Source organism: Monodelphis domestica, chromosome 2 (assembly GCF_027887165.1).
Source record: "Monodelphis domestica isolate mMonDom1 chromosome 2, mMonDom1.pri, whole genome shotgun sequence".
In the NCBI taxonomy this organism is placed as follows: Eukaryota; Metazoa; Chordata; class Mammalia; order Didelphimorphia; family Didelphidae; genus Monodelphis; species Monodelphis domestica.
Window position 1 is genome coordinate 356,845,706 of NC_077228.1, and position 14,823 is coordinate 356,860,528.

The following is a 14,823-nucleotide window of genomic DNA, read 5'->3' on the forward strand; positions in this document are numbered from 1 at the left end:
GGCCCTCTAGTCATTTTAGAATTGAGGAAAATGAGGTTTAGAAATGTGTGAGCATGGATAAGCCACTCTCCCACATCCATAACTTCAGGAACTAGGTAGGAGCTGAGTCCCAACTCATAATTTCAGTTTTTGTTTTTGTTTTTTACCAGATGAAGCTGTTTAATATGTTTATACACACTGTAACTAACTTCCTTTTGAATTCAGCTTAATTCAACAAACATTTCTAAAGCACCTAATATATATGGTCAAGAATTCATTTTTGGAAAAACAAATACAAAATGTCTCCATCTTAAAAGGGCTTCCATTCTAGCTGGGGAAGGGAGCACAGTGGAAGACAGAGCTAATTATAAAAGGAGATAGGAAAAATGGAATGATAGGGTTCAATAAGGTCTAGGAGATTTTCAGTTTTACTTAACTATAAGCTCAAAAAGAACCATTTTGTTACAATATAGCAAAGAAGCTAACAAAATTTTATATCACCTCGAGGACAGTATCTCATATCCATAATAATAGTGTTGTCCTAATATCCCTGATTGGCTATTCTAAACATGTGTACAGTTCTAGGAACTTTTTAGGAAGGACTTTGGTAAAGTAGCAAGCCTTGAGGGCACTAATCAGAATGGTCCCAACATCATGCTTCAAACACTTGCAAAAATAATGGAAAATCAGGGTGGGTAGAACAATAGCATACATTTCTTTAAATAGTTAAAAGACAAGGACATAAAAGAAGGGTCAAATTTGTTCTGCTTGGCCCCAGGTAGCACAATTAGGAGCAATGTGTAAAAGTTGCAAATAAAAACCTTAGGCTTACTTACTTGATGTAAGGAAAAGAGACTGGGCAGTCTCAGGAGGAAGGGCTTCCAGTCTAGGTATGTTCTAGGATTGCTTTGATGGCCACATGCTGTATATTAGCTTTATTATGTCATTCTCCCTTATTGGACCATTTTGGCCCTGGGCAAAGGAAGACATCAAGTTTTACTTGAGTATCTGCAGTATCTATCATAATGCCTAATACAAAGTCTGGACTTAATAAATGCTGTTCAGGGGGATTTCTATAGCATACTTCTTGACAATAATTATTCATTTCATTTTGAACTATTTTAAGATTTTCTAGTATAAGAATAATTGTTAATGTACAATGAGTTCTTAGAATCTTATTTGAATAATAAAAATAAAACTCAAAAGAAAGAAGTTTTAAAATTAAACTCATAATTTAAACAAGACAAAACTGGCAAAGTATCTGAGCAAAATGTGTCTGTATTCAAGAATTTAATATTTTAAAGGTCCTTAAAAGCCATTGAATCCAACCTCCATACCCAAAAAAGAATTTCTACTATAATATATTCAACAACTGTTTATCTTTCCTCTACTTAAAAGATTTTCAACAATGGAGAACTCACTCATTACTAAGACAATGGTACCTACCACAAGAAAGTTGAAAGTCTTCTAAACATAAAAGAATTCTGACTCTTAAAAATAAAAAGTTAAACATTTATTTTTTTAGTTGAGATTCATCTTCACAATTGAAATAAGAATATGCACAGAACAATCACTTGTAGAAGATTCAAATTTTTAAACCAATATTTCAAGCTTTTCCATAAAAGTGAGTTTTAGCTGTAAAGGAAATCTCACTTCATCACAAAGAACTGGCTCTAATGGAGATGGACAGACATCTAGGAAATGTGTCACTATTTTATCTGCAATAAGAAACATGTGCTCTGAAGGTTTCCTTTATTGTTACAAAATTGGAATTTCCAAAGAAGTTAAAAGTGCAGAATTATGATTGCAAAATCCTCATGAGAACAAGTTGTAATCCAGCAGTTCTTCACATATAGATTCAAAATCACAGTAGTATGAAAATGTCAGGCAAGGAAGATAAGTTGATAAGTACAATTATCTTGGATATATACATAAACATTTTCATGTAAACTGTAAACGGCCAAAACAAAGATCAATTATTACCAATATTACTAGCTTTTTACAAAAGACCACCATTGGCAACAGATTTATATAGATTAAAAGTTATAACAAGTTCATTTTAACTCATGCCTTCATTAAAACATGACTAGAATAGCAGAGCAATAGAAATTGAGTTCATCTTCATCTTGACCTTTTTTTTTGTACACTTTCCATGAAGCCACATAGAATGAGTTAATAGCTAATAATACTTCTCTAGGGAGAATGAGACAACATAGATATTTATCCATAAAACTCTGAAAAATTATGACTTTTAAATTTAAAATCACTTGTTTTTCCTCCAATAATTTGGAGATGAACAAGTCCAAAGTCAAGGAAAACCTGATATAGTCAAAGGCTTGGTCTAAGACAAAATGTCAACAAATAAGGCATAGTAAATATGCAAATTTTATCCTCTATGTGTATTAGGATCTAAGATCAGTCTTGCTCCTTATTCTCAATAATTAGCATTAATAAAAATAAAAATGATAAACAGACATCTATATGGTTGTCATTTCTAAAAATATTGATAGAAGAGGAAATAACCTAATTGCACAATGAAATCATTCTATTTGGCTTATAACATGGACTTCTTTTCTTCTAGAGCCTTTTTTATCAGTTCTAGATCTGTTCTAGATCCCATGAATGGCAGTAAGCAGTAGGAGCATATTTCGTGGTGCCCAACAAAAAAAACCAAAAGCGGTAAACAGTCAATGAATGAAAATTTTGCACCTGAAAGTATAAATTTAAACCTTAATTTTAAACAAATCAGAAAAAAGTTAAAATTATTTAAAAGTACTGTAGTGGAAACAGCATTGAACATCACAGTCACAGGACCCAAGATCAAATTCTAGTTGTTACTTATTATATTTGTGACATGGGGTAGGTTGTTCAATCCCTCTGGAACTCTGTTGCTTCTTCTGTAAATGAGGGAGTTGAAACAACTGATCTCTCGAGATCCCTATCTAGCTCTAGATACAAGATCTTAGGATCCTTAAATATAACCTAGTAATCCTACTACAGGATCAAACGATTATCTGAGGTTATTAGCACTGCTATGAGGTATCAATGTTGACCTTTCAGGATCCTTTCAGCATTCCGTGGCATCTCAACTTATAATCCTGTCAAATTCTGCATTGTTCATAAATAATACAACAGTATCTAACAAGCTATTCTTTAAAAATAAAAAATAAAATTACAACTACCTGACAGTAATTTTAAAATAAAAACACACCCAAAATAAAAACAACCATGTAGGAGAATGCAGATTATACTGATTATTAGCCTTAGAAATTTTTTTCACTTCTATTCCACCACTTTAATACCCGTTTTAAAAATCCAGTTAGTGAACTAGTCAGAGGCGAACAACACATTTCAATCTGTGACTAGTATAGACCATATAGTATTTTAATTTTACATAAAGAAATATTTCTAAGTTAATTTGGCCACAGAGTAGTTTTAGACTTGAAATATATTCACAAAACCCATAAATGCTGGACTGGGGATAAGTGTACAAATCATCTCAGAAATGAAAAGATAGGCAGGGAAAGTCTGAAAAAAATTCACACAATTACTACTGATAGAGATTCCATCATTTCATATTTTAGAAGGGAAATATCAATTGCATCAAAACATTCTTATGAGACCACTACTGACATCATAAGGAAGAACACCAGGGCTCTGTGGAACAGTTTAGTAAATGGTAATGATCCTTAGTGAATACTGTCAAACTTCTAATGCTGGCAACTTGTAATTTTACTTGTAAATGAGAAGTTAGAATTAGTGACTAACATCAATTTTTAAAAATTAAAAAGGTAGGTGACTATCAGATGCAAATAGTGCAAAACCAAAATATGGATTTACACTACATTTTTTTTTAAATTCTTTAACTTGATAGAAGTTGGATACCTTAAAATCAGAGCCCTTGGATTTTTATATTTTCTTTTACCTCCCAAATCCACAGCTCTTCCGAGCTGTGCACTATGCCACTTTTGAAGAAGAGGTGGGGAAATAAAAAGTTCAAGGAAATATTGGAAAACAATGCCATTACATTCTTCTGATTTGGATTATTCAATTATCTATTTCCAGTTCAGCAAACACACTTCTTTTGAGCTATTAAAGATGATTAATACCCTGAAATCACTGACACTCTTGAGCTATGGAAGATGAGACTGAGGGTGATGACACTATAAATCAGAAATATTAATTGCTATTACTTCAGTTGGTTAAAGTAGAAAAGCCCAAAGTTCAATTGCTTATGGGCCAGCTAGATTTGTTCTTTCCTGGCCCCTTTCTCATCCCTTCTGGGTGTTTTGTTCACATGCCTTAAGTAACCAGAAATAGTCAATATGAATTTGTAATCTCAGTCATCAGAGTGGTTGAGGTCAGAGGATCTCTGGAGCTCAGCAGTTCTTATTTTTAGTGGGTTAAATCTATAATCCCAGCTACCAGAGAGAATGAAGCTCGAGGACTCCTTGAGTTCAGGAGTTCTGAGCTTTAGTGGAATCCACATTAAGTTTGTTATGTGTATGATGAGTTCTAATAGCAGATTTCACCAGTTTACCTAGAAGAGTAAACCAGTTTGGGTCAGAAATGGATCAAATCAAAGCTCCTATGCTGATCAGTAGTGGAATTGGACCTGAGTAGTCCCTGCATTTTTCAGCCTGACCAAGGTGGAAAAATCCATTTTTAAAAAATCAATAAGAAAGTGGGGAGAGGGGAAAGGAGGAAGGGTCTGTGTGGATTTATCATTACAAATAGGAAAAAAAAAACACGTCAAGTGCCTGTCCTACTCTAGTGGGTATCTATCCCATTTTTACTTACTAGTGGGAGATCTGAAATTCAGAGAATTCTCATCTCTCCAAATCCTGGCTTTGCTTGGGGGTTGGCATTAAACACATCTGATACATTGCCCCAAACTACATCTCTGGGCAGGCCTGGAAGCTGTTACAGTTATAGCCCAGGAGGGTCCTTGAACACGAGGGTTTGTACAAAAGGCATTGGAAATGTTACCCAACTCGTCTTCTCAATCAAGAAATCATCTTATGGCCTTGTAGTTTATTAAGTTTTCCATATATTTTTATTTCTCAATTTTTAGTGCATTATCAGTTCTACAATTCTCTACCCCATCCCCATATAAAAGTTCTTTTCTATAAAAGGCCAAAGAAATTCTGAATCTCTCTCCAATCTTTCTTAGTTACTAAATATAACATACCCTGTTCCCGAATAGAAGGTGCCTTTCTATGGTCACTAAAAATAACCCTTCTGACTTCAGAGAACTTTCTCATCCTTGATAACCATTTCCTATTTTATAGAGACAGTATGGTGCAGAGGACAGAGAGTTGGCTTTGGGAGCCAGAAGACTTGAGTTCATTCAAATCCTGACTCTGACCCATTCTGGCTAGATAACCCTTGGCAACTCACTAAGGCTACATGTCAAAGAAAAGGCATCAACTTACTTTGGAAGAGGGAATTTCTTCATCCAAGATTTCTCTAGCAAAATCAGAGGTCTAGTCCCTATCCCTATGCTTATTGCATATCAATAAGAACCTTTGGCTTTCCACTGCCCTCAGTTCTGCCCTTCAGACCTCTACTATAACAGAAATACTGCTGAATTTAACCTTTAGTAGGTCCAACCAATAAAACCAAGAATGCAGAGTAAAGAGTAAAGAAATTCTATGGCTAGAATAAAGGAAAGCATTTTTTTTTTTTACTACTAAAACTAGACTCCAATAAAATAAGCCACATGTAAAAATAACTCTGAAAAAAATATGTGGCCCCAAACATCAGATGAATTGCAGTTCATAACTGTTTCATAAAGTGCACCAAAGTAAATATTAATGACTTTTCAAATGTCATAACCCCTAGAATTTTATTATTACCATTAATAACAACTTAGTCATTATTTTTAATAATAATAATTAAATAGTTGACATTTTTCCACTGAAGAATGCAAAACTTTTGGCTCCAATGCAATGGCAAAAAGCAGCAGTGTCTTCCTAGGGGGGTAAAAACATGCAAAACTCAACTAAGAATACCTTAGCAGCAACAACACATCTACAATTCAATGCAAAGTAGAGGCTCCATGAGAAATGAGCACAACCTGATCCACGTGGTAAGAAAAAAAAAAAACCCACAACTTTTTTTCCCCCAAAGTGTGAGCTTTCCTTGAATCCTAGAGGTAACATCTCTCATCATTTCACTATTAGATATCCCTAGTAGCAAACAGTACATCCAATAAATAATTTCTCTTATCTTGTACATACAAATACTCTCTCTCTCTCTCTCTCTCTCTCTCTCTCTCTCTCTCTCTCTCTCTCTCTCTCTCTCTCTCTCTCCAATACACTCAAGTATTCCTGTACATGAATGAATATATATATACATACGTATGTGTGTATAGATATATATGGCAGGTGAGGAAGCCATATTTTAAAAATCAATCAGAAAGTGGAAGAAAACCCCCACCCACGTGTAAACATGCAATTGTTCTCGTTTCACACTACTGTTCGGTGCTCTGCACACACATACACAGCACTGGGGCGAATGCGTCGTTTCGTGTGTCCTGGGAGCTGTGGCAAAAACTTGAAGGACTTGGGCATTAAGTCTAGGCAGGCATCATGAAATTTCTTGATTCTCCAGTAGTAAATCAGCGGGTTTAAAGCAGATTTGAGGTAGCAGAGCCACAGTAGCCAGGTGCTGATTTCAAAGAAGTTGTGCTTGTAGTAGAAGTGGCTGTCAAATGTGGCCACGAGGCTGTACGTCGTGAACGGAGCCCAGCAGACGATGAAGACGACAAAGAGAATCAAGATGGTGGTGAAGGCACGTGTCTTAAAGCTCATATCAATGCTCATCTGGAAGGGTCTCTGCAGACTCATGAGGCCCAGCTTGCTGGCTTGACTGAGGCAAATGCCCTCAGGATAGCTATGAATTCGGACTGCGTTGTGCCGCACGGTATTGAGGATGCCCATGAAAGAATACAGCATCATCAGGAAAGGGATAAAAAAAGAAATGAGAACCACCAGGATGACATAAGCCTGGTAGCCGGGGTTGGTGGTGTAGCCAAACACGCACTGGGGGGCTCTGGAAGGGATCTGCAGATCTGGGTTGCCCACGGCCAAAGGGAACGCCACGCAAAACGAAGTGGCCCAAGACACGGCGATGAGCATCTTAGCGCGATATGGGTTCAGCTTATCCTGCCTCTGAACTATAATCAGGAATCTGTCGATGCTGATAATAAGCAGGATAGCAACTCCCTCGATAACAAAGAGCCAAAAAAACATAGCGGACACCCTGCAGAAGACTTTCCCAAAAATCCACTGAGTCGTGAGGATAGTCACCAGGGCAAAGGGCATGTTCAGCACGGCCAGCAGCATGTCTGCAAACGCCAAGCTGGCAAGCAGGATGTTAATTGCAGAACGCATGGCAGCCTTCTGGTAGACCATAAGGCAGACGACAAAGTTCCCAAGAAAAGAAACCAGCAAAATAAATATCATTATGGCAGAAAGGATGATCTGCAGAGGCAAGCTTAGGCTCTTGAAAGCTTCTGACGTTGAGGAAGCGGATGTACTGTTCGCCGTTAATGAACTGGTCTCGGTGGTGGTGCTAGTGGGGTCCACACCGTGCCTCAGGGGCGAATCCACGCCACCATAAAGGACGGAGGGAGGGGTGGTAAAATTAATATAGGCGTTTTCATAAATAACAAAAGTTGTGTTTGCTGTCCCAGGATGGGCAGCTGTCAGCACTGCCGAGAGGACCATGATTTGATTCAGAAGAATGGAATGTCCAACCCAAGACATAAGGGTCCTTGAAACATTTCACCATCGATCAGAAGGTCGAGATTCCATTTGGCCAGCTTAAAAACACACGCCTGGAAACAGAGGCATTCCATCTTCCACAGCAGTCCTTCTAACTGAAAATAAACCACAAAGGATAGGAATTAAATCTGAAACAATAACAACAACAACAACAAAAAGATTCTTTAAATTCCTAGACTTCTCTTTTTTTTTTTTTTTTGAAAATTCTACTTTCTTTTGATACTCTGACTTGATTTCAACAGTATGGGCATTATCACCAACCATAAAGATTACCATCTTCTCCACCACCCTCTCATCCATTTTACTCTTAATTATTAAAGACATTTGGGCATTTCTTTAACCCTATCAACAATAAAATATTGCTTTCTTATTTTTTGTGTATAAATGGTAATGGAAAAATTTCTGAGAAGTCTGAATATCCTAAGGAAATAGAAAACTTTTTTTAAAACAAACATGCACCTTGTAATCCAATTTTAAAGATTGGCTTTTATTTTATATATCACAATGCACAATGAATAGAACATCAAGCTTGGAGTCAGGAACTACAAAGTTCGAATTAAGCCACAGTCACTATGTGACACTGAGAAAGTAATTTATTTTGTTTGCTTTGCTTTCTTTATGACATGGGGATAATAATAGCACTTACCTCCAGGGATATTGGAAGTGTCATTTCAGATAATTATAAAGCCCTTAGCACAGCGCCTGGCACATAGTAAGCACTAGAAATATTAGCTATTATTATTTAAACCATAACTTATTAAAGTTTAGAATTTTACTATTTTGTTCATCTGAGAACCTGGCTACTCTGTATGATAATTTCCCTCCCACTCATTACTTGTTGTTAATAATTTATTCATACTTTAATTAATTTGTCTTGAATGATTTTCTTGTTTTCAGTATTTCATCATTAAAAGAAGTTGAGCAGTGCTCTTGGGTAGATATCAAGCATAAGCTATGAATTAAGGCATCCCATAATACTTCAGCAGGGATTAGCCAACAATCAGCTGAGAGCAAGAATGAAACACTGGCTAGTTATCTAAGGGGAAAGGTTGATAAGAAGGCTTAAAGAACTCCACAACTTTCATTACTTAACAACTAGACTTCTGGATGGCTCTAGCCCTGCTAGAAAAACTTGCATGATGGCAAATGGGCCATAGATACCTGAGCTTCTGTTTAATCCATAGTTTGCCAAGAAATCTTTTGTTTGCTTCAAAACAGCTTGTGGTACCTTCTACACAAAGGCTTTCCTTATCCTCTGAGCAGCCACTGCTCTGTGTCAAAATAATCTTTTATGTGTGTTTTTTTTTAATTCCAAGGACCCATTGTTCTTATAACTTTTGTCTTTGCAGAGAGAAAGTCACAGAACAGTGAACAAAGTGGCCTTAATTCTCTTCCCTCATTTCTGAACAAGCACCAACTGCTCTACTTTTACCTACCTTTTGTCTTTTCTAACTCCCAAGATAATAAATGGTCAGAACAAAGGGCAGGCATGGGGAAAAAAAAAATTCAGCAATTTTTCCACTCTCTTCCCCTACCCAGATACCAACTACCTTGAATTTTAGCCTTGCTCCTAATTACTAAGACTGCTCTTTTAAGTTAGAATGGGGGAAAAAAAATCATGGATGAGGGCATTCATCAAGGAATTCAGATTTTTAAAGGGCAAGGAAGAGAGGACAGTCAACTAGGGACAATGGCATAGTTCTGCAACATAACTGCGAGGAAGGCTAACGATCAGATTTAGCTGGGATTTGTGAAAAATACTCAGGAAGGGCCTTTTTAGTTCTGTTGAGGTGAATCTATAAGAAGAATAGGATAGGAACACTGATGGTAGACAGAATGATGATGATAATTTTTAAAAATTGAATTATTTGATTTTTAGTTTCTGTTTTCTTTACCAAATAGAATAATCTTCCACTTGAGAAAGGGAAAGCAAAAAATGGTTATCAGGAAAAAACACAAGAATGAACACAAAATCCATTTGTTAGATTCAAACAAATATACAAGTAGCTAATGTACAAAATATCACTAGCAAGTTGCTTCCATGAAAAAGATCTGGATTTTTCAGTGGCTGAAAATATAGTCATCATTGTGCTGTGGTATCCAAAAAAAGCAAGCAGCAACTTGGGATAGGACCTATAATTTCAATGATTTTTTTAAATGAATTGATAATATATACTTTATGACTTTTACCATTATAGAAATTCTGTCAAAATTATTATGAGTTTAGGTTTTAGAAAAGAAAAGTTGCTAAAAATAAGTTTTCAGCTCAAATCAATTGCTGTAACATTTATATAGAACTTACTATGTGTGTGCCAGGCACTGTGCCAAGTGTTTTACAATTATTATTTCATTCGATCCTCACAACAGCCCTGGGAGGTAGGTGCTTTTTTTTATGAGCACTTTACAAATGAGGGAACTGAATCAATCAGAGGTTAAACAACTTGCCCAGGGTCATTCAGCTAGTTAAGTGTCTCAGGCCAGATTTGAACTTGGGCTTTCCTGACCCCAGGTCCACTGCTCTATCCACTGTATCTATATGTATGTATGTGTGGGCGTGTATACATATATACATATAGAACCTATTTTTAAAACAACATAATATTTATAATGTAGAATGGATAGTAAAACATTATATTATCAACTTTATTATATCTTATAACTGGGAAATAGACATCCCAAATTAACTGAATTTAATTCAAAAGTTTCTGTACATTTTAATCATTTTCTGTGTTGTGATTTAATTCCCTTTTCTATAGAACAAAGCAACATGGTCTAACAGAGAGAGCTGGACTCAGAAAAATAAATCTAGTTTTGATTCTTTCCTCCTCTGTAACCACAGACAAACCCCTTAAATTCTTATTGCCTCAAACCACTAAAATTCTAAGTGTACAACAGCTACTGATCCACTTTGGTAGACACAGTGTTTTCACTGGAGAGCTCAGATAAAAATAATAATAAAATGAAAATTAAGTATAGTCTCTCCTTAATAAAAAACTGCAAGGAACTTTCATCCATCTTAAGCACAACATGGCAGCAATTATTGACTTAAACAGAGTTATCTAGGGAGATATATTGAGGAATCTATTGTTATTAAATTTATAGATTTATACACAAACTCTACTTTTCAGGATGCCTGCGTGTATATGTGTACATACTTGTCGTGTAAACACACATACATCTGTCTCTGAGTTTATTATTAGATTTTACCATATATATGGTATCAAGCAGGCTTATAATTGTGAGACACAGTATAGCATAATAGAGAACAGCCTCAAAACCAAAAAAGCTTCAAGGGTTGATCAAGTTTTCCTCTGACACCTGCTGGTCTAGCAATCCTGGACAAGTCACTTAAAGTTCTCTTGGTCGTCCATGCAGCTTTCTAAGATTAGAAGTTGCAAAGGAGATACAGACTTGCATTGGTAGGAGTTTCTTCCCCCAGGAGTTCATTCACCACTAAATAAAATTCAGCATTTCTTTTAACTGTTTAAAAACATTATTCTGAGGGGACCACAGACTTCAAAGTCTATCTCACACACTTTTAAGAGCCCATGTCCTACTCCAAATCACAGGTCCAGTATTTGCCCTCAGAATTATAAAATATAAAATAATATATGGCATATGTTCCCTAGACTTCTCTAGATAGACTAACAAAATGCTAACAACTGCTGAAACTACTGTCATTATTCAGATTATTTGTACTGTGTGGAACACTGAAGTTATAATCTTTAAACAAATCACTTCTATTACAACCTACTCTCTGAGAATAAAAAGGCCAGGAAATAAAATAAGGAAAGACTTTTTTTAAAAAATAGTTGTCTCGAGTGACTTAGAAACACTTCAGAATCACAGACACATCAAGACTTGGCAATCAATACGTAGAGAAATAATATATTCTTACAGATGGGGAATCTCACTTTTCTCCTGATTTTTGTAAAAGAGTAACCACAAAATCAATTTGAATTACCCTCCTTTATATAAGTCAAATATAATATAATATAATATGTTATGTCTTTTCAGAAAATGTTAAACCTCAAGTGCAAGGCAGAATAGTATGATGAATACAGAGCCAGCCCTGAACCTTGAAAGATGGAGGTCCACATCCTAAAAGCCTTGTGTGTGACCCCAGGCAGGTCAAAATTTCTCAGGGTCCTAAGCCCCTCTCTAAGACTGGAGAAGTGCCAGGAAATGTTGATAAAGGGAGTTTCCCCATCCAGGAGTTCCAAATACCAGTAAAATCACAAATTCTAGTCTTTATTCCTATCCTAAAATAGAAACATTTTTAGCAAAAGTATTCATGTTCTCTGTTGCAAAATAAAACAGAAAGATCTCCAAGATCTCTCCTAGACTGTGCTTCATTTACAGGTATAAGTAAATTAAAGGCAGGTAGAAAGCTAAGTGAATAGAGTGCCAGACCTGTAATCAGAAAAGACCTAAGTTCAAATCCAGCCTGAGATTTTTAGTATTCTTGTGACCCTGGGCAAATCATTTAACCCATTTACTTCAGCTTCCTCATCTATAAATTTGGCACAATAATAGTACTTACCCCCCCAGGGTTGTTTTGACAATAATATCATCTGTAAGTGTTCTGCAAAAATAAGCACCATATAAATGCTAGTATTATTATATTATCTTATTATTATTAGTTGTAATAACTGGGTTCCATGTAAAGGCTAACCATTCATACTGAGTAAAAATGTCATAAAGTCCACATAAATGCAAAAGAATTACTTATTAAGAAGTAATACTCTTTATTTAGAAACATATATATTTTTATAAAAAGAAAAATTTTTAGAATATCATTATCACTTTAATTTTTTTTTATCTAGTTCCATAATTTCATTCATATTCCTGGTGTGGGGAATTTTATCACTTATCTAAATCTGCAACTCATTTGTCATCTTTAGTTTTGTAGAGTTTTTTGGAACAGTAAGGGGCAAAGCATTCATAGTTTCACAGTTATGTCAGAGACAGGGCTTGAACCAAGTTCTTTCTGATTCCTTGGCTTGTCTTTTTATATATTATGTCATATTTACTATTAATAATAACTGGCACTTATACAGGACTTTAGATTTGCAAAGCACTTAAGATAAATGAACTCATTTGAGCCTTACAACTTTAAGATACCCACTAGGGCATTATTATAACCACATAAGGAAACAGGCATAGAATCAGTAAGGTTAATGAACTGGTCTCTGGTCACATAGCAAACAAGTATCAGAAACATAATTTGAAGCTGGATCTTCCCTACTCAAAATGTAGTACTTTATCTGCTCTGCTACACTGTCTGGCAAGCCTCTTAGCTATGTCTCAATAAATGTATTCCCACATATGTTTTTTTAGAATTCATTTTCTCTGCATTTTCACACTTTTCACTCCAGAGAAACTTCCACTTATAGAATGTAAGTATGAGAATAACAGAAAGTCTTAGTAAGGATCAGCTCAGTTCCAAACTCCAAGCTAACCTAATAATTTACTTTTTTAAAAATATAATTTATTCCCATGTATCTCAACTCTTCTCTCTTCCCTTCCCAGAGAAAACATCACCCAACAAAAAAGATATGCATATAAAATTGTTTTTACATTTCTATTTATCAGTTCTTTCTCTGGAAGTAGACAGTCACAAGTCATTTCTCAAATATTAATTCTGTAGCCAAGCATAATGTTGTCTTGGTTCCACTTCTTTCACTCTTCATTATTTTGTATAGATCTTTCCAAGTTTTTTTTTTAATTAATCTACTCAACTTTTCTTATGGTGCAATAGTATTCCATCACAATCATATACCAAAATTTATTAAACCATTCCCCAATTCATGGATATCCTCTTGATTTCCAGTTGTTTGCTCCCACAAAGGGCTGCTATACATATATTAGACCATTTAAGTTATTTTCCTTTTTTCCTTATCTCCTTAAGAAATAGACTCAGCAATGGTATGGCTGGGTCTAAGGATATAAAAAGTTTTATAACTCTCTAAACATAATTACAAATTTCTCTACAAAATGGTTGGATCAGTTCATGGTTACATGAACAGTGCATTAGTGTCCCTATTTTACAAAATCCCCCTTCAACATTTGTCATTTGGTAATTTTATTATTTTAGCTACTCTGATAGTATGAGATGATAGAGCAGAATTGTTTTCATTTGCATTTCTCTAATAAGTAGTGGCTCATGGTATTTTTTCATATATTATTATATGCCTTTGATTTATTAATCAAAAACTATCTTCTCATAACTTTTGACCATTTATTAACTTTGACAAAGTTCTCTATATATTTTAGATTTAAGACCTCTCTGAGAAAAGCATCTGCTGCAGCTAGACCTCCTTCATTTATACTTTCTTTCATTAATTCATTTGACATTCTTTATCTTTTGTTCTTCCAAATTAATTTTGTTATTATTTTTCCTAGCTCAATAAAATTATTTTTGGTAATTTGATTGGAATGGCATTAAATAAATATGTTAGGCTGAGTATGACTGTTATTTTAATTATACTGGCTCTAGGCACACCCATGGACAATTAATATTTTTCCAGTTATCTAAATCTGACTTTATTTGTATAAAGTATTTTACAATTATGTTCAAAAAGTTCTTGGGTTTGTTTTGGCAGGCATACTCCTAGATATTTTATTCTGTCTGTGGTTATTTTTCTCTTTCTCTCTCTCTTCTTACAGGTCTTTGCTAGTAATATATAAAATGCTAATGATTTATGAGTTTATTTTATATTCTGCTACTTTGATAAAATTATTGATAGTTTAATTGATTGACTAATTTTTAGTTGACTCTCTAGGATTTTCCACATGTATCATCAGACTGTCTGCAAAAAGGCATAGTTTTGTTATCTCTTTTCCTAGTCTCATTTCTTCAATTTCCTTTTCTTCTCATTGCTATTGCTAGCATTTCTAATTACTGTATTAAATAATATTGGTGGAAATGGACATCCTTGTTTCACTCCTAACCTTACTGGCTTTCTAACAATAATTTACTAAGCATCTGCTATGAGGAAGGCACAGTGTTAGGTACTGGAGAAATACAGACAAAAGAGGAAAATGAGTCCTT

At 35.0% G+C, this 14,823-nt stretch overlaps 1 protein-coding gene across 2 annotated transcripts in view; it reads right to left on the bottom strand.

The window, feature by feature from the left end:
• Positions 1–1,477: 1,477 nt before the first annotated feature.
• GPR63 (G protein-coupled receptor 63) overlaps positions 1,478–14,823 on the bottom strand; it is a 60,348-nt gene continuing 47,002 nt past the window's right edge. For both annotated transcript variants that reach the window (XM_016431198.2, XM_056818614.1), the window contains exon 2: positions 1,478–7,864. In XM_016431198.2, the coding sequence (XP_016286684.1) occupies positions 6,450–7,751 (1,302 nt within the window). In that variant the 5' untranslated portion in view covers positions 7,752–7,864 and the 3' untranslated portion in view covers positions 1,478–6,449. The remainder of the gene's footprint in view (positions 7,865–14,823) is intronic.